The 25249-nt window shown below is 39.6% G+C and overlaps 1 protein-coding gene across 9 annotated transcripts in view; it reads left to right on the forward strand.

Moving 5' to 3' along the window:
- Positions 1 to 25249, forward strand: part of LOC148864150 (kinesin-like protein KIN-14J) — a 59067-nt gene that overhangs the window by 32187 nt on the left and 1631 nt on the right. For 5 of the 9 annotated variants that reach the window (XM_088975426.1, XM_088975429.1, XM_088975434.1 and 2 more), the window contains 8 exons: positions 284 to 390; positions 539 to 717; positions 15102 to 15266; positions 15354 to 15607; positions 15753 to 15916; positions 17615 to 18174; positions 23442 to 23545; positions 23688 to 23910. In XM_088975426.1, coding sequence (XP_088831552.1) covers positions 284 to 390; positions 539 to 717; positions 15102 to 15266; positions 15354 to 15607; positions 15753 to 15916; positions 17615 to 18174; positions 23442 to 23545; positions 23688 to 23773 — 1619 coding nt within the window. In that variant the 3' untranslated portion in view covers positions 23774 to 23910. Of the gene's footprint in view, positions 1 to 283; positions 391 to 538; positions 718 to 15101; positions 15267 to 15353; positions 15608 to 15752; positions 15917 to 17614; positions 18175 to 23441; positions 23546 to 23687; positions 23911 to 25249 lie in introns of those variants that run through there. The other 4 variants (XM_088975428.1, XM_088975427.1, XM_088975431.1 and 1 more) reach the window with 3 other exon arrangements.

Raw genomic sequence — 25249 nt, forward strand, 5'->3', positions numbered from 1 at the left:
CTTGTCTTTGTCTATAATTTTATTGTATTTTGTTGGTATACTGGATTTGTTGCCTTAACTTGAGTTTTATGTTTTTTGTTATATTTGATTCTCAAGTTTTCTTTGTTGCATTAATTTATCATGCATGTTCTGTTGATTTCTTCTGTTAAGTATATTGATAAAAGTTTAATGGTTCTTGAAATATTCTTTCTTGCATTTTTAATGTTGTTTACTTCTCTTGTTGATTCCATAAGAAAAATTTATGATCTTTTGAGTTCATACTTGATCTCATTAATATTGACAGCGGAAGTATTTCTAGACACCCAACCATTAATACGTTCTATTCTTGATGGTTACAATGTATGCATTTTTGCTTATGGTCAAACTGGCTCAGGGAAGACCTATACAATGGTACACACTCTCCTTATACCTTCCCAATATGTGGATCACTTATTTTGTAGTAGCATATATATTGCTTATTTTGGTTCTATTTGATAGGATATTTCATATTTATTGAGAAGTTTTAAATACCTTGTGACCTTAAGTATGTCTCTACTAGACTGGCCCAGATGCAGCACGTAAGGAGGATTGGGGTGTCAACTACAGAGCTCTAAATGACCTTTTCGAAATCTCTCAAAATAGGAAAGGTTCCTTTTCATATGAAGTTGGTGTTCAAATGGTTGAGATATATAATGAACAAGTGCGTGATTTACTTTCAAGTGATGGTTCCCAAAAAAGATATCCTTAATTTCTTGAATTTGATTATTTCCCATGATTATTGTTCTTTAGGCTCAGTTTGGAAGGGGGACAAATACAAATATGTAGAGTGCAAAGCCTTGTATTTTGTATTATTTTATATGTATTTGTACTGTACATATTTGTTTTTGTACTCTTTCCAAACTGAGCCTTAGTTTGGAAAGAGTACAAATACATTCAAAACAAAACAAATTACAAGGTTTTGTACTCTACATATTTGTATTGCTACTCCTTCCAAACTGAGCCTTAGTGGTAGATTTGAGGATTTAGATCAGACTAGATTCTCATTTCTGTTCATTGAATGAGCATTGAATTTTTAGTGCTAGACAAATGATAAACCATCATCTATCACAATATTCATTTATTTTTAGTGCTTGGGCAAGGGTGTTTTAGTCTTTACATCATCCTTTTGTATTTGGGTGCCCAAGTATGGGCTTTCTTGTAATTTCTCTTCAAAAATATAAATAGTGATTTTGAGGGTGTGAACAAGTAACACACACACACACACACCTCTCTTCGATACATCTTCTTCTTCTTCTTCAAACCCTAGATCTGCAGTTTGGTATCAGAGCAAGTAGAGGCTCTTAGGGATACTTTCTACTGATCCTCTCCCACGAGATGACCTGCTGACGCCCGACCACCCCGGATGATGTCAGTAATCCATACAGGTGATGGCGGCAATCAATGAATCCTACATGGTTTGCTTCACCTTGATTTTAGAAGTTTTTTGTTATGACTCTTGTAGCTGTTTGAAGTTTCTATGATTTTTTTGTGGATTTTTCAAAAAGAAAATCTCAGAAATTCCAGATCAGATGTCGAGCCTTATACAACTTGTTTCATGAGGTTTTCTGCTACAAAACCTAGACCATTTGGGTCATTTTACATTTTGGGAGTGACAGGAAGTGGTCCTGTAATTTTCTAAGTCCTATGCACTTTTTGGGAGATTTTCTTCTCCCTCTATTTTGCCATCAACCTAGTTTTTTGGCCTCCTTGTGCCTCTTAACCGTGCGGTGATATGTTTTCTTGGTTCTTTAACTTTGGTTGAGTATTGGGGGTCCTTTTGGTTGAATATGGAATCATCCAAAGATGTACAAATGATTTCCAGTGTTATCTTGGGAAATGCAGATATTTCCAATAGTATGATAATCACTGCTAAACTTGATGGAACCAACTTTTTGGAGTGGTCCCGATCTGCTAAGCTTACCACCACTGGGAGAGTTTGTGAAGAATCTTGATGTTGTACCTTATTTCTATGGTCCTTGTTGTACACTATCATGTATTTTTTCTTTCTTATTTTCTCTTTTTTGCCTCACAAGGGCCTTTCTGTAAATATCATGTTTCATATATATATATAGTTGACAGATTTCTGTTTTCACCCTAAACTGGTTGTGCTCTCTTGTTTGAACTGGTTGTGTGGCATGGTATCAAAGCAGGTTGCTCCATAGATTGTGTATGCTCCATGTTCACTCATTAACCTCTCAAACCTTGCTGGTTTCTGGACTCATTGGCTGAAGATAGGGCTGTTTCAATCAACTCTAATCTTGGTTACTCTGTTTTGCGATTTCAGCAAGGGAAATCTTCATAGAACTCCTTGGGGAAGCATCTGTTCGAAGTGAAACTTTTAACTGGTGTGTCACCCAGACCTCGTTTACCTACTCAGAAAATCTCATCGTGATTGGACAAGAATTTGGGGAGTTCTGATCTCTCCTCTCTTGGATGGCAGTTTCTGGAAATCTGCATATCAGGCTGGTGAATCTAACCTATCTGCTCAGTCGGATATCCTTTGTTTCTGAGAACCCTAGTTTTAGTATTGCCCTAGGGTACTCTCACTCCATAAACCACTCTTTTGTATTATGGATTCAGTTCTGGAGATTCTCTTTTGAGGGATTCTCTTGGTTGATTTCTGGGACTTTAATTTCAGCAGTTGGATAATCTCTGGATCAAGTGTATAAGGCATTTTCACAATGTAAACTTGACAGTGGAAACCTTGTTTCTTGGATTCTCAGCTCTGTTTTCTCTCACATTACTATTTCTATGAGGAGAATGCGAACAGCCTATGAAATATATTCTTATTTGAAGAAAGGTTTCTCATCAGTCCAATATGTCAAGACAGTACCAAATTGAGTCTGAAATATTTACCTATTGCCAGAGAGACATGAGACCTGAATACGAGATTATTCGGTTCAATATTCTGAGTAGGGGCACACTACCATATTTAGATTCTGTGATGGAAGAGTTGCTGAGAGAAGAGACTAGACTAATGACTGCTGCAAATTTGGAAGGGAAGCAACTTGAATCTGGGGCTGAAACAGTTTTTATTCCCCAAGAAATCTGGTGGAAAGGATATGTCTAAAACCCCAAATCTGCGCTTTTGTATTTGGGCACCCAAGTATGGGCTTTCTTGTAATTTCTCTTCAAATATAAATAGTGATTTTGAGGGTATGAACAGTAACACGCACCTCTCTTTGATCTGCAACTCTTTCCTTAGTCATGAATCGTGTCTTTTCTTTAAAAATAAAAAGAATAGTCTTATTTTCTTCAAAATGTTTTGAATCATCTTGGTAAACCCAGGATCAATATGGTCTAGGACCCTCCTGCCCATGATTGGGAATTTTTATGTTTGCTGGAGTTGATCAATCCTAGATAATTTGGGGAGAGAAGATTCTTTGGACATGCAAGATCAATTTGAGTGGGCATACTCCCAGACCTTTTGATCAATATAGGCATGCTAACGGGAACAAAACCTTCTAGCAAGAGTCCTTCGAGAACTTCAGGAGCATCCTGGGCACCTCTTCAGGTAAGCAAGTATCATTTCCACTGCGAGAAGGTGAGTGGTTCTAGGAGAATGCATGTACTGACTAACAATACTAATAGCATAAGAAATATCTGGTCTTGTTAGGCAAAGGTAAAGAATCTTTCCAACCAACCGTTGATACATAATCCTATCTTCAAGGGGCTCTCCACCCTCTGCACTTGTGGTTCAGCTCAATGGGTGTGTCAGCATGCTTCACTCCCAACTTTCCAATTTCTTCCAATAAGTCAAGAACATACTTTTTTTGTGAGACAAAAATTCCATGTTTAGGTCGAGCTACCTCAATCCTCAGGAAATAGCGCAGTTCCTCCAAATGTTTCCAGATAATTTATGCCATAAGTTTGTGTGAATCCCTTTGCAACCAATCTGGCCTTATATCTCTCTATAGAACCATCAGCATTGTATTTCATTATAAACACCCATCTGCACCCAACAGGTTTCTTTTCCTCAGGCTAATCAACTAACTCTCATGTGTTGTTTTTAACAAGAGCATCCATCTCTACTTTCATTGCTTCCTTCCATTCAGGTGTCAACAAGGCTTCTTGCACTGTTCTAGGAATAAAGATAGCGACAATAGATGCCAAGAAAGATCTATAGGATTTTGAGAGACAATCATAAGAAAGAAATTAGGAGATATGATGAGTAGTGGATGAAATACAATGACACTTCCCTTTATGAATTGCAATTGGGGGATCAATGTCATCTAAAGGATGAGACTGAGGCTTAACAGTATTTGGTAAGGCATCTACAACAGTGGGCTCAACAGTGAAGGTGGTGCCTAGATCTGGGGTTGTAGAAGAGATTGGGGTCAGCCTAGACTGTTGAGGACCGAAATCAACCTGCCTCCACCACATGTGGTACACCCTCAATTCCTTGCACTTTTGACAACCCTCTTCACCACACTCCCCCTCGGTGACTGGAATAAATAATGGATCTTCTGGGGCTGAAATCTCTACATCACTACTCTCCCCCTTAGTAGAAACCCTATGATAGTAGGGCACATCCTCAAAGAATGTGACATCCATAGACACAAACCGTCTCCCAGAAATAGTCTCATAACAAAAATACCCTTTTGATTTTGTGCATACCCAAGGAAGATACATTTGGCAACTTTGGGATCAAATTTGGAGCGATGAGGTCTAAGGATTTGAACAAAACAAATGCACCCAAATGTTTTAAGGGGAAATGGTGAACAAGTCCTTGTCTAGATTCAGGAGGTTGAATGGTGTTTTCATGTCTAAAACCCATGAAGGAATTCTGTTAATAAGGTAAACAGCTTTACGGATTGCATCCCCCCAGAAGCATATGGGAACATTAGAGTTTAGCATGATGCTTCTGGCTACCTCCAAGATATGCTAGTTTTTTCTCTTAGCAACCCTATTCTGCTAAGGTGTATGAGGACAATTGTTGATGAATAACTCCATGATCAAGGAAATATGAGAACAATGGTTTTGCAAAATACTCGTTGGCATTATCAGATTTGAGAATTTTGATCATAATTCCAAATTGGGTCAGTACCATCTGATGGAAAGCCTGGGTTAGAGAAGGGACCTCATCTTGAGAGTGCATAAGGTAGACCCATGGGAAACGAGTATAATCATCAACAAACAACAAGAAGTATCTGTACCCCTCCCCTCTCCCCTAGCAGGAATATGAAATGGTCCCCAAACATTTGTATGCACAATTTCATAAGGAAGATTGCTTCCTTTATTGCTCAAAGAATAAGTTGATTTACATTGCTTTGCAAGGTCACAACTCTCACACCTCAAACTAGACACTTGGACTGGCTTAAACAAATTAGGAAATTGACTCTTCAAAGACCCAAAAAATGAATGACCTAATTGGTTATGCAAAAGCATAATCTTAAAAACCGAGAAATAAATAACCTTCCAACTTCACTATCCTTCCCTTGTGGTTGCTCAAGCAGATAGACTCCATTCATCTCACAGCCAATCCCAATCACTTTCCTTGTTTCCAGATCTTGAAGAACACAACAATCAAGGAAAAAAGTCATTGAACAGTTCTGATTCTTAATAATACTACTAATTGAAAGCAAGTTAGCACTAAGCTTAGGAACATGCAGAACTGAGGATAGGAGGTGGCATCAAACAATCTGATGTCTCCCTTGCTAGAAATAGGCACAACGGAGCCATCAACAATAGATACTTTGCCTCTGCTAGAGGATAGACAATAAGTGGTAAACAAGGTGGATAAATTGGTCATATGGACAGAAGCACTTGAATCTATTACCCAAAATGGTCTAGTGTTACCTGGGGATGATGTATGATATGTTGTAGCTCTTGTACTTGAGTGAGCAAAGGCTGAAGTGGGAGTAGCAGATCTAGTAACCGGTGGCTGAGATGGGGATCCGGAAGTACCAACCTCATTCTCCAATTGTGTTAAGGCAGCTCGGCCAGCAGCTAAGGCATCTCGGGATGTGGTCCTTGTGCTGGGAGTGGATGCACTATTTGTAGTAATTGCCACATTGGCATTTCCCTTCTTGTTTTTGAGTCTTATTGGAACCATGTGTGGATACAACTTTCAACAAGTGCCCCTAGTATGCTTTGGCTTCTTACAATTATTACAAAACATGTCCCTTTTATCTTCCTTCTTCATTTCCCTTTCCTTCTCCCCTCCAATATTTGATTTTGTTGTTTCCAAGGCTGATTCCATAGGCTAAAACTATAACATAACCTTTCTCCCACTCTCTTCACTATGCACCAATGAGTATGCTTGAGACAATGTCACACTCTCCCTAGTAAGTAGTTGTTGTCTTACAATATCAAAATCTGAATTCAGACCGACCAGGAACTTAAACACTCTTTTTGTTTCATTTAGCTTTCTATATGTTGTTGCACCCCTTTGGCTCTCTCACTCGATTGTCTCCAAGTGGTCAATTTCATGCCATTGGGATTTCAGAGTAGCAAAGTAAGTTGAGCTGAGACTGACTTCTCCCCTTGCTTGAGATTATTCACTTCACACTTCAACTCATATACCCTAGCAACATTAAGGGGTTGGGAGTATTCTCTTTCATGTTGTCCCAAATCTCCTTGGCTGTTGTTGCCCATAAGTAGTTTTGACTAATGTGAGGCTACATAGAGTTGCATGGCCAAGTCATCACCAAATAGTTCTCTTGAACCCATTTGGGATGTGATATAAGGGGTTGGGAGTATTCTCTTTCATGTTGTCCCAAATCTCCTTGGCTGTTGTTGCCCTTAAGTAGTTTCGACTAATGTGAGGCTGCATAGAGTTGCATGGCCAAGTCATCACCAAATAGTTCTCTTGAACCCATTTGGGATGTGATGTGTCATCCTTTTTGTGGCTTCTTTTGTCCCCAGTCACATAGCCTAATTTACCTCTACCTCCAATGGCCATCATTGTTGATTGGGCCCATTCCAAGTAGTTGGTTCCATCAAACCTAACAGTGGTAACCTGAAAAGAATTTTTAGTCATCTAGTCCCTAAAAATCCTTCCCCTCGAGTCTTCAACTCATTTCCAGCCTTCTTCATTTTATATAGAACACTAACAAGTCAAGACTTCAAGTAAGAAAACAACCACCCAAGAATCATTCACAGCCAAGAACAGTCATCAAGAACTCATTCTCAGTCAATAATCATCTTCCAAGAATCATCCACAATCAGAAAAATAAGTCTTTGAGTCCAAAACTGGTCATAGGGTTTGAAAAACCTAGAGGAACTAACAGAGAAGGCAGAATTCTATCAACCGCTGATCATAGAGTGGCTTAAACTGCTTCTAATCAAGGTTGGTCTCACTAAAAAAATGTACCTTTCTCAGAAAAACATTGATCGCCACCTTTAGCTTAAATAAAATATGAATCTCGCTTTAGTTTAAACCCTAATCTTGGACTCACCTGTTTTCTCTGATCCTTCTTGGTCATTGGGCAATCTCCAAGGGTCTTTCAATTCCTTGGGCATGAAGGGAGGTTAGGATCCATCATATGGATGGCCGAACCATGCTAGATGGCTGGGCGAAATTTCAAAAATTTTCTTAACCTTCTGGGAATTGAATTCCCTTCTTTTCGAAAATTTGTATTTTTCTAGGATCAATCTTTCTTTGAAATTGGATCAGATTTGAAACCAAAACAAGATGGAGATGTATACCTGATACGGGTACGACAAATGTAGCTCCCAAGTTGGAAGTTCACGCCCAAATCAGTCCCTAAATCCAGCTTCCACTGAAGATGGTGCAACTTGATGCTGAAGCTGGTTCAACAATGCAATTTTCAGCAAAACTGCAAACCAATTCCTTGGATCGAACTGGGGAGGTGAGCACGAATTTCCTCTGAATTTTTCTTGCTTATCAGTCCCAAAAGATGAAGTCAAACTAGGGTTTCTTGGGCGACAAGAGAAGAAGAGAGAACGGAATTTGCAATGTTCTTGAGAAGTTCGCCCTCTTCTTCTTTTATCCTTTTGTGGAGCACTTCTCCTAATATCAAGAGATAGGTATTATCCTCTTAAGAGAATGGGTGCTCCATACCCATTTCCAAACCCAAATTCGGCCATGTCACATGACAGCTTAAGCAGTCATGTGACATCTTAATTAATCATATTAATTATGGGCTTTAGGCCCATTAGCTATATGGCTCACGACCCAAGAGTGTTGCTTGGCTAATTTAGGTTTATTTGTATGGCGTGGGACCCCACAATGACCTCACATAAGTCCACATGGGTTCGGTCCATCCTCTGTGAACTTGAGTAAGATAAATCCCATCAGGTAATCAGCCCTTAATGGTCTCTTACACTTAACCTCTCATCCCACAATGATCAAACACTACCCGATAGAGAAGGACCTCTCCCCTGATTACAAGGTGCAGTGTTCTGCTCGGATGGATCCCCGAGAATTAAAACCTTTTGCAAACACTTTTCTTAAAACAATATATATATATATATATATATATATATATATATATAATTGCAAAACCAAATCCCAAACATAGTTGAAATCCATTGTCAACAGTTTAGGTTTCCATCAGAGAGAGTGCAGTCTCGATCATTCACTTTGTCCGACAAAGGGGCTGATCCTATCACTGATCACCCACTTAAGTGAATTCACAAACTACCCCAACATACCCAGGTTTTGACCCATAATGGATCTCACTGATTGGCATATCAAAGACAGCCCAATCCAGCACCCAGTGCAGTACCATAATCAAGTCTAGGGGTTGTGTAACCTTTAAGAAAGGTATTTTTAATGTTAAGCTATAAAACTGGACAGTTATACATAGCTGCAAGGGAGATAAAGTAATCCATCCCTACATTTTTATTTTTCTCTTAGCAACTTGTTTTGCCTTGAGATATTCTGCACTCCCATCATGTAGAAATTTGAAAATTTCACCATATAAACCCACTGACAACATACAGTGTGTTTCCTAGGTGGGAGAGTAGTCAATTTCCAGGTACTGTTCTCTTATAGAGAATCTAGTACCTCCTCCATTGTGTTCCTCCAACCAGGAGAAGCAGGAGCTGATAGGCTGCCAAGAATTTATGTGATTTAAATATCCAAGTGTGATTAGTGAGAGAAAGGGATAAAGGAGAAAGTCTAGACTACAATATACAAGGTGTCAAGAAGCATTGGCCTTCCCTTTTATATATGATACTCCTCTTGTCAACGAACAAGTTTTGAGTTGACAGCCTTATATACCTTTTCTTTTTCTTCCTTTTCCTTCTCTCTCTACTGTCTTTTCTTCCTTCATTGTTTCTACTTGTTAAACTCTACTCACACTTGCAACACATCAGCCCCTCTTGGTAATAGTCCATTATAGGGCTCAAACTACCACAAAAATATCACCGTAATCACTCATGGTGACTGCAACCAGAACCAAGGAGGGTAGAGGAGATCACAGCTCTTACAGTATTGATTCTTTAATATAAATAGATCATAAATAAGAAAAAAGAATGGACAGAGAAAGATAAGATTTCAACCCTCTTCGGAGTAGATTGTAGGTTGTAGCCTCCAACATGATCTGATACCATGTTCTAGTATTAGACTTGATGACAAAAGGAGAAAGAAAGAGAAGAAGGAAGATAGAAAGAGGAGGAGAATAAGAAGTGATCAGTCCAAAGGGAAAGAGATGAACTGATTATCCCAGTCAACTGCTTTATGTTGATCTCTTATACTGACTTTAGTTACTGTTCTTCCCTTGTTGAGTATGTGACATCCATATTAAGTATGAGACTGAACTGTACAATATAAAGTAGAGGAAAAATACATAAAACCCCTTTTGACTTGCCACTTAGCATGTTCTGTACAATATTTCTAGCCTTTTAGTCATTTTACAAAAAAATTCCTTTTATCCTAAGTTGCATTCTCCTATCACATAAGACACTAACTGCACCCCTCGATTTCACCTGTCCAGCTATAATTCTATGGGTGAAATCATCCTCTACCTCTCCCTTGTTGTGAACTATCGAACCAAGATAACAAAAGAGGTCACATTGAGGTATTTCTTGGTTTCATTCCTGGTCTCCAATCCTAATGGTATTCTGGAAAGATATATGATTTATAATATTTAGAACCATGTTCCTTAATTTTTAGGTGTTAAGCCATTTCCATTCCTTGGGTGGGACAGTGATTACTGGTTACTGCCTTTTATCTCTTAAAGCTGACCAGCCTTCATAATTTCTTTTATGGGATTTGTTAGAGTGAGCCGAATAAGGGTAGTTTAGTCAACTTGTCTTTGTTAAGTTGTATGCTTATGTGGCAGTTTTATTAGAGAGACTCTGCCCCACACTTAAGTAAGGGCAGTTTAGTCTTTGTACAAGTAATTCGAGACTAATTACTATTAAGGGGTCGACTGATAGGGTTAACCAATCAGATTCGACAGTCCCTTCATTTTCCTTCTTCTCTTCTTCTTCTTCTTTTTCCTCTTGCTGGTTCGGGTTACTGTAGCAGCAGTTGAAACATGGTATCAGAGCAAGGTTCCTGACCTACTTCAGTTCGTGAACATCTCAGCAGTGTTCGTGACCTCTCTTTTTTTGTTTCTGGGCTGTCAATGGAGAAAACTGGTTCGTCCTAGGTCTGAAACATCTCAGCTCGTCTCTCTCTGCTGCGCATAACCTTCTTCATTAAGAAAATGACTTAAGCAGTGAATGGTTGGTTGAAACTCTCAAAAGGTCGGTTATTTCTTCTCCTTGTGCTGCTGGTATTTCTGGGTAGAAAACCTTCAAGAACCTGCGAGTACTGATCAGAACCTAGAGAACTAGGTTTATTGTTGCTCTAGTTCTTGGAGAAAATCCCAAGAACGGGCTGTGTTTACACTAGCGAATGGTGTAAGGGCTGCTGTAAGTGGCTGAATTGTGCAAAGTGTAATGCAGTGACCTAGCTGAGTTCTTTGTGGTCGTGTAGTGCCCTCTTAAAGGTGTTAAACAGGTCTGTACCGGGTGTAACAGATATGACTATGTGGTGGTGCTTGTGATGCACAATCTTTGTTGAGTGGTTGTAAGACGGCTTGCATGTGTTTAGTAAGTGTTGAATTGATGTTTATGTGGTTCGTGGTGTTGTGAAATCTGTAGTGGTGTGAACAAGAACTAGGCTTGTGTACCTATTATTGTGCCTAGGGACTGCTATAGGTGCTGGAACATCAAACTCCTAATAACAGCACTCAGTTGGTAGCTGGGAATTCAGGTTAGAAGCAGCGGTGAAAGAGTATCATGGCAGCAATGGGAGATGGGTATAATGATCAGAAACCCAGTGTGGTAGTTCCCTCTGACTATCTAGGTGTATAGATGACCTCAATTAAACTGAATGGTGAGAACTATGTTCCATGGGCCAAATCAGTGGAAGTTTTCCTCAAGGCAAAGAGCAAAGTGAAGCATGTAAAAGAAGATAAACCACCGGATGACTCTCCAGGGTTTGATGATTGGGAACAAGAGGATGCTCAAATCATGACCTAGTTATGGAATAGTATGGAACCAAAAATTAGTGCCAACTTCATGTTCCTAGATACGGATAAGGATATATGGGAACATGCTAAGAAGCTGTATTCTGGACAAGATAATACTACAAGGGTATATCAACTTTATCAGGAATACTTTGATTTGCAACAAGGAAACAAAACCCTAGAAGAGTACTATGCCTGAATGAAGAATCTCATAAATGAACTCAATATCTATCATCTTCTCACTCCAGATGTTAAGGTTCAGCAACAACAGAGAGAACAACTAGATGTTATAAGATTCTTAGTGGGGTTGAAATCGGAGTATGAACCAGTTAGAGCCCAAATATTAGGGGGCTCTACTCTTCCGACACTTGAGGAAGTATTTGCACGACTTCGTAGGATTTCTTTGGGACAGACAGATAATCCCATAGTCTGATAGATCAGCACTTGTGACAGCCAGAGGAGGTGGACGTGGTACAAGAGGGGGAGGACATGGATTTACTTAATGAAAGAAAGAAGTGAATTATTCTCCATTTTTCAAAAATTCCATGCTGAAATACGTACAAAAATTGGTGTTCCAATCAAAGTTCTTCGTTTAGATAATGGTCGTGAATACTTTCTTACTTGGTTTCAACAGTATTTAGAACAACATGGCATTATTTATCAAACCTCATGTGCATCCACTCCTCAACAAAATGGGGTGGCTGAACGAAAGAACAGTCAGCTCCTCGAAACTGCTCGATCTATTCTTCATCATATGAGTGTTCCTAATCGGTTTTGGAGTAATGTTGTACTCACTGCATGTTTCCTCATTAATCGGATGCCCTCCTTCTTCCTTCTCTATCTTGTTCCCCACTTTATCTCCATTTTTATTAACTCCTCGTGTCTTTGGCTATGTGCTTTGTTCACAATCTGAGTCCTGAAATAGACAATCTAGATGCATGCTCCATTAAATGTGTCTTTCTTGGCTACTCTCGGACTCAAAAAGGGTACAAGTGTTATAATCCCATTACTTGGAAGTGCTATGTTTGTCCTGATGTCACCTTTTTTGAGTCTGCCCCCTTCTTCTCAGGACTTGAAGCACCTTCATCTCCACCCTTACTTCCTCTTCCTCTTCCTGTTAGTGATCCAGTTCTGGATGTTCCTGTTGGAGTAGACTCATCACCTCATCTAGTGTAGATCACTACTGAACGACCACCGATCCGGAAAGTGTATACACACCAAACGACACCGGCCTCTCCTCCAGTTTCTACCTTATCTACGGACCCTGTCATGGCTTCTGTTGCTGAACCCTCAGAACTTGACCTACCCATTGCCTTACGGAAAGGTAAACGCAGTTCTACTCTCCATCCCATTTCTAACTTTGTTTCATTATCTTGCCTTTCCGCCTCACATCGCCAGTTTGTTTCACTTTTGTCATCTATTTCCATACCTAACAATGTCCAAGAAGCTCTTAGTTCACCTGGGTGGCGGCAGGCAATGGAGGAGGAACTCTTTGCTCTTCAACATACTCAAACGTGGGAGCTCACTACTCTCCCACCTGGTAAGCATGTTGTGGGATGTAAATGAGTGTATACTGTTAAATACTTGCCAGATGGTAGTGTGGAGTGTCTGAAAGCCAGACTCGTTGCTAAAGGTTACTCACAATTGTATGGAGTGGACTACATGGAGACATTCTCTCCGGTAGCTAAGATTGGCTCTGTTCGTGTGTTAATTTCCCTGGCAGTTATGTATGATTGGCCTCTGTTTCAGCTTGACATAAAAAATGCCTTCCTTCATGGTGACCTTGTGGAGGAGGTATATATGGAGCAACCACCTGGGTTTGTTGCTCAGGGGGAGGATGGTAAGGTGTGCAGACTAAAGAAGGCAAGTTATGGGTTGAAACAATCGCCGCGTGCTTGGTTCGGGAAGTTTAGTGAAGTGGTGAAGAGTTTTGGAATGAAGCAATGCCAGGTTGATCACTCAGTGTTCAGCTATGAATCAGAAGCTGGAAAGATTTTATTAGTGGTCTATGTGGATGATATTGCATTACTGGCAGTGACAAATTGGGGATTGACAAACTAAAGGTATTTATGCAAAATCATTTTCAAACAAAAGACCTTGGGACATTGAAGTATTTCTTGGGCATAGAAGTTGCCAGGTCAAAACAAGGTGTAAATCTGTGCCAAAGAAAATATGTTCTTGATCTATTGGAAGAAACAAGACTATTAGGTGCAAAACCGGATGAAACCCCTATGGAACCAAATGTTAAGTTGAGCAGTGATACAGGGGAAGTATTTGAAGATCCTGGAAGGTATAGACGACTAGTGGGGAAGCTGAACTATCTGACTATCACAAGACCAGACATCTCCTTTGCGGTCAGTGTGGTGAGCCAATTCATGCAGAACCCCCGTATACCTCACTGGGATGCAGTTCTTAGAATTGTAAGATATCTGAAGGGAGCTTTGGGCCGTGGGCTAATGTATAGACCAGGAGGAAAACTTGAAGTAGTTGGGTACACAGATGCAGACTGGGCAGGCTCAATGTATGACAGAAAGTCTACTACAGGCTATTGCACATTTCTTGGAGGAAATCTTGTGACGTGGAAGAGTAAAAAGCAGGCAGTTGTGGCTAGAAGCAGTGTTGAAGCCGAGTATAGGGCCATGGCACACACTACCTGTGAATTAGTGTGGTTGAGGAATCTCCTACAAGAAATCGGGTTCCACATGGATAAACCTATGAAATTGTAATGTGACAATCAAGCTGCACTCCATATCTCATCCAACCCTGTTTTTCATGAGAGAACGAAGCACATAGAGATTGATTGCTACTTTGTGAGGGAGAAGGTTCTTGCTAGAGAGATAAGCACAGAACATGTGGGCTCGGGTGATCAGTGGGCAGATTTGTTTACAAAAGCTCTAAGCTCAGGGAAAGTGAACTATCTATGTAACAAGCTGGGATTATATGACATATATTCTCCAGCTTGAGGGGGAGTGTTAGAGTGAGCCAAATAAGGGTAGTTTAGTCGACTTGTCTTTGTTAAGTTGTATGCTTATGTGGCAGTTTTATTAGAGACACTCTGCCCCACACTTAAGTAAGGGCAGTTTAGTCTTTGTACAAGTAATTAGAGACTAATTACTATTAAGGGGTCAACTGAGAGGGTTAACCAATCAGATTTGACAGTCCCTTCATTTTCCTTCTTCTTCTTCTTCTTCTTCTTCCTCTTGCTGGTTCGGGTTACTGTAGCAGCAGTCGGAACAGGATTCATTTGAGTCCTTGGTCCAATACAAGATTTAAAGTATTGATACACCCAATACACATGAATATTGGGTGTTTCATTACCAAAAAACATCTTTTTTTTAGTTTTTTCTCAAAATTGGTTAGGGGGTTGGTCTTAGGCCTGCCTACCCCCTGAAAATGATCAAAGTCCCAAACCCCTTGTATTTGCAGTATCAGTAGCTTGCGGATACAATACGATATGCTTGATATGGAGTGTATCGCGTCAAAATCTTGAAACTTAGTGCGATAAAACTTAGTTCAATAAATAAATGTTAGACATGTCGAGAGTTATGCACCCCATACTATTTATGGATTATATAGTTCCTACGTAAGCTGGTGTCATATTCTTCTTCCTTTTTTTTCTACTCAACAAATCTTATGTTTCCTTGACTTCCACACGCTTGGGATATGGACCAGTGCACAACCCAATGGACTAGCTGTCCCTGATGCAAGCATGCATCCTGTCAAATCAACCACAGATGTACTGGATTTGATGCATCTTGGACTAATGAACAGGGCTGTAAATTCCACTGCTATGAATCAAAGGAGCAGCCGGTCCCACAGGTTTTTTGTCAATTATCTTAACCATGCTTGTCTCCTAAACAGTTGACCCTCTTGGTATCTGTTTTTCATTTAGACTTGTGTATCCAGTGTTCTCACTGTTCATGTTCGTGGAATGGATTTAGCTTCTGGTGTTGCTTTGCGTGGCAGTCTTCATTTGGTAGATCTTGCTGGAAGTGAAAGAGTTGATCGCTCTGAAGTAACTGGAGAAAGACTTAAAGAGGCACAACACATAAACAAATCTTTATCTGCACTTGGAGATGTCATCTTTGCTCTAGCACAAAAGAGCCCTCATGTTCCATATAGAAACAGCAAATTAACTCAAGTCCTTCAAAGTTCTCTAGGTACTTTTACTTTGTTTGTGCTTACTTCTCTTGTATCGAGTAAAGTGATATTACATTTGCAGCTTTCAATATTCTTCATCTCAAATTCATTGATTAGAATTTCTTTTTCTTTTCTCTGTGTTTTCATATCCCTCTTGCACTATAGGTGGTCAGGCAAAGACCCTCATGTTTGTGCAACTTAATCCAGATTTGAGTTCTTACTCTGAGACTCTAAGTACTTTGAAGTTTGCTGAGAGGATCTCTGGAGTTGAGCTAGGTGCTGCACGGAGTAGCAAAGAGGGTAAAGATGTTAGAGAATTAATGGAACAGGTACTTTATATATTGTATCCTGTTTTTCATTTTATAAATGTTAGTTACCTTTTCAATCATCTCAAAATCTTTTGCATTGAATTCAATATCTGATCATCCTCTTTTACTAAATAACTTCTAGGTTAAGGGTTGTGAGAAAATATGGCAAGTAATTATGAAATGTTCTTATCCAGTAAGGATATTAGTGATGATAAGTGCCACAAATTTTTTCATGTGAAATAAACTGAAACTATTTATGTCATGTCAACATTGCCTCAAATATACAAGTTTTCATGATTAGAAATGTTCTTATTGCAAAATTTGTTGTTGACTAGTGCATAGTGCTTACACATTTATCAAAGCAACTAATTAGTTGAGGGCCATATTGATTGCATCACTAACTAGCCAATTGATACTAATAGTGTGGTCTTTGGTGGGTACTGTCCACCACAGGGGCTACTTCGAGGGCAATTCGTCCTCCTAAGAAGAGAAGAAGGTTCTTGAAAACATCATTATCTGATTCTCAGCCTCTCCCATATTTATAATAGCTAGCTCATGTCTTGCATGATTGTTTTAACTAACTACTGATGTGGTTTTCTTACATAAACTAATTTGATAGGTGGTCCAGACTTGCCATTGGGATGAGGTTTCATAGCTGGAACTTGAACTTCTGGGTTTGGCTTGGAAGGCTAGCTCTAGGCTTGGGTTGGAAAGGGTAGCTACATGGGTTCTGGAATCCTATCAATTCTTCCCCCCTTGAGATCAACCTTGTCCTCAAGTTTGAAGATGCATCTCTCTCTAGCTATGAACTTGGACTGGAATCTTCTCCAATTGTAGTGAAGAATTCTTTCCTAAATGGTGATTTAGAGAAGGAAGTGTATATGGTTCAGCCACCAAAGTTTCTTGCTGAAGGCAGTAATCACACAAATATACGGTGTGAACTATGCAAAAACTTTTGCCTTGGTGGCTAAGATGAATTCTATTCATGTTCTACTCTCTCTAGCTATGAACTTGGACCAGAATCTTCTCCAATTGTAGTGAAGAATTCTTTCCTAAATGGTGATTTAGAGAAGGAAGTGTATATGGTTCAGCCACCAAAGTTTCTTGCTGAAGGCAGTAAGCATAAGGTGTGTTGGATAAAAAAGTCCCTGTTTGGACTAAAGCAGTCACCTAGGACTTGGTTCAGCAGGTTCAACATGGTTGTTCAGCAAGTGGGATTTAGGTGCCATTCGATTGTGTGGTTAACCCACAATATAGTGGGTTTTCAACCACGCCGCACTCCATTCAGCCGTTTGGTTGTGGTGTGGCATTGATGGAAACCCACTATATCATGGTGTGTTCACCGCCATGGCCAAAATAGTGGCAAAGGGTATATATCATGGTTGTCACCATGCTGCAGGGTACTATAGTCCCAATGAGAGATAGGGTGCTTTGCACGCTTGATTTTTAATATTTTAAATCATAGGTAATTAATTTTATTTTGTTATTAATTATTATTACTTCACACAATATCTTTTTAAATTATCTATCCTACATGTAATTAATAATATTTATCCTTTTTAATTTCATTTTTTACATTTTTACATATTTCTAGATTAAATTTTTAGTGATTATTTATCATTAGTGTTAGTTCTCTTATTAATGATCAATAAAATGTTTTCATACATATTTTTAAGCACATTTAGATAATTACCTTCTATATTCTTGTTGACCTTGCAGGTGGCTTCGCTTAAGGACACAATTGCAAAGAAAGATGAGGAAATTGAGCAGTTGCAACTACTGAAAGATCTTAGAACTGTGTCTCCCAGTTTCAGTAGTGAAAAGCGGGGCACAAACCTTCTCAGGCGTGGACCTCCCTCACCAAGTAAACACTCTCTTAGTGCAACTTCTTTGCGAAGCCGAAGACAGACAGGAGGGAAAGGCTCAAAACTTGACAAAGCAGCTTCTGATCAGGACAATTGCTCAGAGTACAGTGATAAACTCTCTGAGGCTGGTTCTCAGCAATCTCTGGATGACTTCAGGCACCAAAAGGAATTCTTCCGCCAGTCAAAGCTTGCTGCAGGGGATGCTGGACAAAATTTTTCTGCAGATGTTGATCTCTTAGGGTTTGGAGATGCAGATTCTGAGGAGAGACTAAGTGACATATCTGACAGTGGCCTTTCCATGGGAACAGAAACAGATGGTTCAATATGCAGTGTTGTTGAGTTCACTCTTTTCCCTGAGGGTTCAAAAACACCAGAGAGCCCTGAGAGTTCAAAACCAGAAGAGAGCACAGAGAAGTGAGTATTTTTCTTTTTTTTTTTTCCTTTACCTTGTGGCTTTTCCTGTTTGAGGACATAATTCTCATCATGGTAATTATAGAAAGTTGAAATGCCAAAGTTTCTGATCTTTTGCCAACTTAGTTGGATACACAAATAATACGTTGGTGCTTATGTTATTCTAATTGTTTTTCTAATGCAGTTGATCGATGTGCAGAAACCAGCATTCTCATAATTACATCACTACACATACCATAATGCTTTGTATTTATTTGAAAGGGCTATGTTCTATATATGTTCTACACTATGAAATGCTTCTGACCTCAGAAGCTCTCTTTCTCTAGCTTTTACACATGATAAATGACAGTATGATATTATCACTTTCTAGTTCTTGTTACCTATTAGTGTGGGTATTGCTGCATGTGTACATAATGTATGTTATCTGAACCAAAACTTCAAGAACTATAGCCTGTAGTTGCCTAGATTCTGAAAGAAACCTTTCACTTCTATTTTATAACTAAACTATGGATTTCTTGTAATTTGTTCCACTTCTGAACTCTATGGAACTTTGGGGAGGCCACCTGCCATCTACCTTCAAGCTAAGTGAAATGGATTTTGCAGCATACTTTTAATTCTGCATAGTTGTCAAGGTGTCATCTAGGCGACTAGGCATCCTTGGCTAGGTGCCTAGCGCCTTGACTTGTAGCAACTAGGTGCCCATCTAGGTGTCTAGGCACTTGCCTAGGCGACTAAGCACCCAACTAGGTGACAAAAATTACAAGGTAGATGCCTTATTAAATATGTTTGTTATTTCATTCTATTATATACTATATACAACGATTTTGAGGAGAGAGAATGTAAGAAAAAATAGAAGTATTTTCATTTTTACTTTCCGTCTTTAACTTTTACCATATAAAATTTGTTAGAATTCAGGTTTGCCTTAGAGTTCGGCCTGACTGAGTTCAGTTATGTAGAAGAAGAAAGAGTGATAGAGAAAGAGAGAAAGAAAGAAAGAGAGAAGAGAGAATTCTGGTTCGAACTGAAAGAGTCAACTACACTTCTCCCAGTCGGCCAATAAGTATTTATATTATTATTAAAACATAATTGAAAAGACCTATGTGCCCTTACTTAAGTTAAGAGCACATGTTTCAACACAACATTACAGATCAGCAACATCAATCAAGGTAAAGACAGAAATACCCCTACGCTAGCACTCCCCCTCAAGCTGGTGAGTATATATCATATACTCCTAGCTTGTTACATATGTAGTCCACTCTTCCCCGACTCAAGCCTTTTGTAAATAAGTCAGCCCACTGATTTCCTGTATTAACATGTGTAGTGTCTAGCTCTCCATTCAGCACCTTCTCCCTCACAAAGTGACAGTCAACCTCAATGTGCTTGGTTCTTTCATGAAACACTGGATTAGAGGAGATATGAACTGCATCCTGATTATCACAATAGAGCTTCATTGGAGTGTTAATGTTGTACCCTACTTCCTGTAGAAGGTTCCTTAGCCACACTAATTCACAAGCGGTATGCGCCATAGCCCTATATTCTACCTCTGCACTGCTTCTTGCCACAACTGTTTGCTTCTTACTTTTCCATGTCCCCAGGTTACCTCCCAGAAACGTGCAATAGCCTGTAATAGACCGCCTATCAGACATAGAACCGACCCAATCAGCATCAGAATACCCTTCTATTTCAAGTCTTCCTCCACTCTTGTATATCAGACCGTGACCCGGGGCCCCTTTTACATACTTCACAATTCTCAGAACCGCATTCCAATGAGTCAGAGGTTTTTGCATGAACTGGCTTACCACACTAACTGCAAATGAGATGTCTGGTCTGGTAATGGTTAGGTAGTTCAGTTTGCCCACAAGTCGTCGATATCTACCAGGGTCTTCAAACACTTCACCCATATCACTGCTTAGCTTGGTATTTGTGTCCATGGGTGTTTCAGCTGGTTTGGCACCCAACAAGCATGTTTCTTCCAGCAAATCAAGCACATACTTCCTCTGGCACAGGTTAATCCCATACTTGGATCTCGCTACCTCTATCCCCAAGAAGTATTTCAGTTTACCCATATCCTTTGTCTGAAAGTGATCCTGTAGATAAATCTTTAGCCTATCAATACCAATGTTATCATTCCCAGTAATAACAATATCATCTACATACACCACCAACAGTATTTTTTCTCCCAGAGAGTCATGACTAAATACAGAATGGTCAACCTTGCACTGTTTCATGCCAAACTTCTTTACCACCTCACTGAACCTACCAAACCATGCTCGAGGAGATTGTTTAAGCCCATATATAGTTTTCCTTAGTCTGCACACCTTACCATCCTCTCACTGAGCAACAAACCTTGGAGGTTGCTCCATGTAGACCTCCTCGAGTAAGTCACCATGCAAAAAGGCATTCTTGATATCAAGCTGATATAGTGGCCTCTCATACATGGCTGTAAGAGAGATCACAACACGAACTGACCCTATCTTAGCAACCGGTGAGAAGGTCTCTGTGTAGTCAATGCCATAGGTTTGGGAGTACCCTTTTGCAACTAATCGCGCTTTCAGGCGTTCGACACTACCATCAGGCAGATGTTTAACCGTATAAACCCACTTACAACCAACAGCTTGCTTCCCAGGAGGAAGAGCAGCGAGGTCCCAAGTATGATTATGATGAAGGGCTGAGAGTTCTTCCATGGCACGGTACCACTTTGGAGAGGCAAGGGCTTCCTGGACATCGTTAGGAACAATAACTGATGATAACAAGGTAACAAACTGGCAATGGGAAGCGGAAAGGTGAGTAAGAGAAACATAATTAGAAATGGGATGAAGGGTGCAAGTTCGTTTACCTTTCCGCAAAGCAATGGGTAGATCAATCTCAAATGCCAAGTGGGGTTCTGGTGCCGGATCCATCGACGAAGATGTAGCCGGAGGAGTAGTAGTTGGTGCACGTGGGCGATGTGTATACACATGATGGATAGGTGGGCGTTCAACAGGTGGTGGCACCGGAGGCAAGGATTTGGTCACAACTGGAACAAACTGAGGATCGACAACGGGAATTGGAAGGGGAGGAGGTGATGAGGAGGAAGAAGCATCACCAGACCCCAAAAAGAACGGAGTAGACTCAAAGAAACTGACATAAGCACAAACAAATGATCGTCGAGAACCAGGATGGTAACACCTATACCCTTTCTGGGTCTGAGAATAGCCAAGGAAGATGCACTTGAGAGAACAGGCATCAAACTTGTCGTTCCCAGGACCCAGATTATGGACAAAACGGACACACCCAAAAACTCTCGGCGTAAGAGGGAACGGAGACAAAGAGGGAAACAAGACCTGAAACGGAGACTGACCATCAAGGATGAACGTGGACATCCGATTAATCAGAAAACAAGAGGTAAGCACCGCATCACTCCAAAAAGGTTTGGGAACATGCATGTGATGCATTAGGGATCTTGTTGTTTCAAGGAGATGGCGATTCTTTCTCTCAGCCACCCCATTTTGTTGTGGGGTGTAGGTACACGAGGTCCGATGTATAATGCCGTGTTGGTCCAAGTATTCCTGAAATGATGAGGATAAATATTCGTGGCCATTATCAGAACGAAAAACTTTGATGTGGGTACCAAATTGGTTACGAATTTCAGCATAAAATTTTTGGAAAATGGTAAACAATTCACTTCTTTCTTTCATTAAATAGAGTCGCGTCATCCTTGAAAAATCATCCACAAAAATGACAAAATATATGTATCCATTATAAGACATTACTTTATAAGGACCCCAAACATCTGAATGAACTAAAGAAAAAGGACTCGACACACGGTTATCAACCCTAGAACTAAAGGGAGCACGATGGTGTTTCCCAAATTGACACGACTCACAATCCAAAACAGAAAGCTGACTCAAGGACGGAACCAAGGACTTCAAGACTTTGAGCAACGGATGACCAAATCGGCAGTGCCACTGGAGAGGAAAAAGAGATGAATGGAGAGCTGTTGAAGTTCTACCACCACCACCGTCAAGATAATACAGTCCACTTGCTTCATGCCCTCCACTAATCTTCATCCCCGTCTTGAGATCCTGAAAGACACACAGAAGGATAAAAGGTAATGGAGCAGTTAAGTGATTTGGTCAGCTTACTAACAGACATAAGGTTAAAAGGCAAGGGTGACAGATTGTGATGTTGAGCAATGTAACACACATGGAGTTCCAGTCATGTGATCGGAGGCTCCAGAGTCAATGATCCAGGGATTGGGTGTAGATGCCAGACAAGCCATACCTGAGTGAGCAAAAGTCGTCGTGTTCTGCTGTGATTGGATAAACCTCTCATATTCATCACGGGGAACACTCACCATCTCCTTCATGGGACCATCTGTGGATGTAGGAGGCAACTGGTCAGATGAATGATTCTCCTGTTTAAAGCTGGAACTTGAGTCACCGGTCGCGGCATGATTGGCCCAGGTTGAGGGAGGACCATGTAAATCATAACAATAGTTGATGGTATGTCCATCCATACCACAATGAGTGCACTTCCTCAGGCCTGAGCTACGTCCTCTACCACGGGCTCCCCTTGAATCTCTGCTCCCAGTACGACCACCACCACGATTATAAGTAGACCCACCATTGCCGCTTCGGCCATATGCAGAACCACTACCAACACCACGGCCAGACTGAGCTCCCCGAGCTCCACCTCTACCACCACGGCCTCTCGATGCAGCAAAGGCAGATTTAACCTAGCTCTGATACCATGTTAGAATTCAAGTCTGCCTTAGAGTTCGGCCTGACTGAGTTCGGTTATGTAGAAGAAGAAAGAGTGATAGAGAAAGAGAGAAAGAGAGAATTAAAACATAATTGAAAAGACATATGTGCCCTTACTTAAGTTAAGAGCACATGTTTCAACACAACATTATAGATCAGCAACATCAATCAAGGTAAAGACAGAAATACCCCTACGCTAACAAAACTTTGCTAATTGATATGACTTGCTATGTTAATACTTATTATAGTTACATTATTTTTTTAAAATAATGAAATTAATATATTTGAAAGGTTTTTATCTTTTAGGTATGATGATTTGCCACATTTTAGAAGAAATTTAATGTTCTTAATAAAGAAAATTGCTATTTTTTCAACTAATATGCATGCTTAATGCTATATAAAACTCCACCTTGTTGATGCCAGTTTTGGTTGGGGATATGGGATATGTTGTCATGCTACTAAATATATTGCACCATTAAGAAATCTTAGGATTCATTTTTTATCAACATACCAAACTATATGATGCAGGGAAAAAGCACCATCGAAAATACCACGACCATCACCACCAAAGCAGGGGCAACCAAAACTCCTTCGGCCATCATCATCTAAGGACATGTCTAGGTTGTCAGCAAGTATGTATAGTTTGATATCTTGCCGGGTTAGCTGGGATTCCTTGAAAATTGTACAGTTACCTTCTTTACTGGTCCAAGGACTGTACTACCCATTTTCTGGTCTAATTAGCTCCAATTTTTTTCCATTTTAACGTGCCTCCAGGTTCAAGGAAAACCACCAGCGGCTCTTCTTTGACCAAGACCACCAGTGGCTCTTCTTTGACAAAGTCATCCAAACGCTGGCAGTAAGATTAAAAGGCATTTATTGGTTGTAAGGTTGGTTGCTATAAATTATAGTTCTGGGAACCAATGTGTTACCTCAATATTTTCTATGAGCAAATCTTATTAACTTAATAGTTACGATGATACCATACTTCTCTATGGAAGGCCTTCTCCATTGATTTTCAAAAAAGAAGAAGGGCAATACGTGTATAGGTCTTTTCTATGAAAAAAATCATTAAAAAAATGAAAAAATGAAAGGATACAGGAAATTAAAGCATCCCTGTGAATTTAATGAATACCACTTGATTGGTCATATATTATAAGTTTTGCTAGTAACTAATATCATGCACATATAAGGAAATCTGTAATATATCAATTTATGCATCTATGAAGACCAAAATAAGGCTATTTGCGATTATCTTACATATAAGGAAATCTGGAATGTGCTTAGGTCCATGAAAGATTTAAAAGCCCCCAGCCTAGATGGCCTAAATGTTCTATTTTTCAAGAAATTTTGTGCAATTATTGGAGATACTGCTTGTAAGGCAATGAAAACGTACTTTTAATTTGGATAAAATTAACAAAACCTTCAATGAAACATTTATTACTGTGATCCCTAAATCAAAAAACCTTGAATTGGCTAACAACTATAGGCCTATAAGTTTATACAGTGTTATTTATAAAATTATTGCAAAAAATCTTGTTAATCAGATTAAACTCTCCTTGGACTCCATTATCTCTCCTTTCCAGAATATTTTTGTTCCTAATAGACAAATAAATGATAATATTCGTATTATGCATGATACATTCAATTAAAAAAAAGGGGTAACTTGGGTATTGTGGCTTACAAAATGGACATGGAAAAGACATATGATAGGCTTGAATGGGATTTCATTGAGAAAGTCCTCATCAAATTTGGTTTTTATAAAAAAAAAAAAATTATTGATTGGGTGATGGCTTGTATTAGACCGGTATCATATAAAATCTTGATATATGGCTTCCTTCGAGAAGTGTCTGTCCTAGTAGGGGAATTAGGCAAGGTGACCCTCTCTCCCCTCTTTATGTTATGTGCCGATGTTCTTACAAAAAACTTTGAAGTTGAAGCAAATAATCCAGAGAGCCTTATTGGTTGTTCTACTTCAAGAGGTGGGCCCTATATTCCTAATCTCTAATTTACTGATGTTTGTTTAATCTTTACAAAATCATCAGCTTGCCTAAGATTAAAGAAATTCTCCAAAATTTCTCCAAAGCTTCATGTCAATGTCCGATTTTCACAAGTTGACTTTAAGGTTCTCAATGTCCGAATTGCAAAAGATTATGTCTAAAATATTGAAAATTCCTCTGGAGTCAAAGGCTGGCTCTATTTGGGTGCCCCTATCATTAATGGTCATGTTTTCGAGAAAATATTTAAGGATCTCAAGTAAAAAACTAATAGTAAGCTGGGGGTAGGAAAAACACATTGATTAACCCAATTGATTATGAGATCCTTCAAAATCCCCAATA

This window comes from Nelumbo lutea, chromosome 3 (assembly GCF_056320005.1).
Source record: "Nelumbo lutea isolate HS-2025 chromosome 3, American lotus-T2T, whole genome shotgun sequence".
NCBI classification, from domain to species: domain Eukaryota; kingdom Viridiplantae; phylum Streptophyta; class Magnoliopsida; order Proteales; family Nelumbonaceae; genus Nelumbo; species Nelumbo lutea.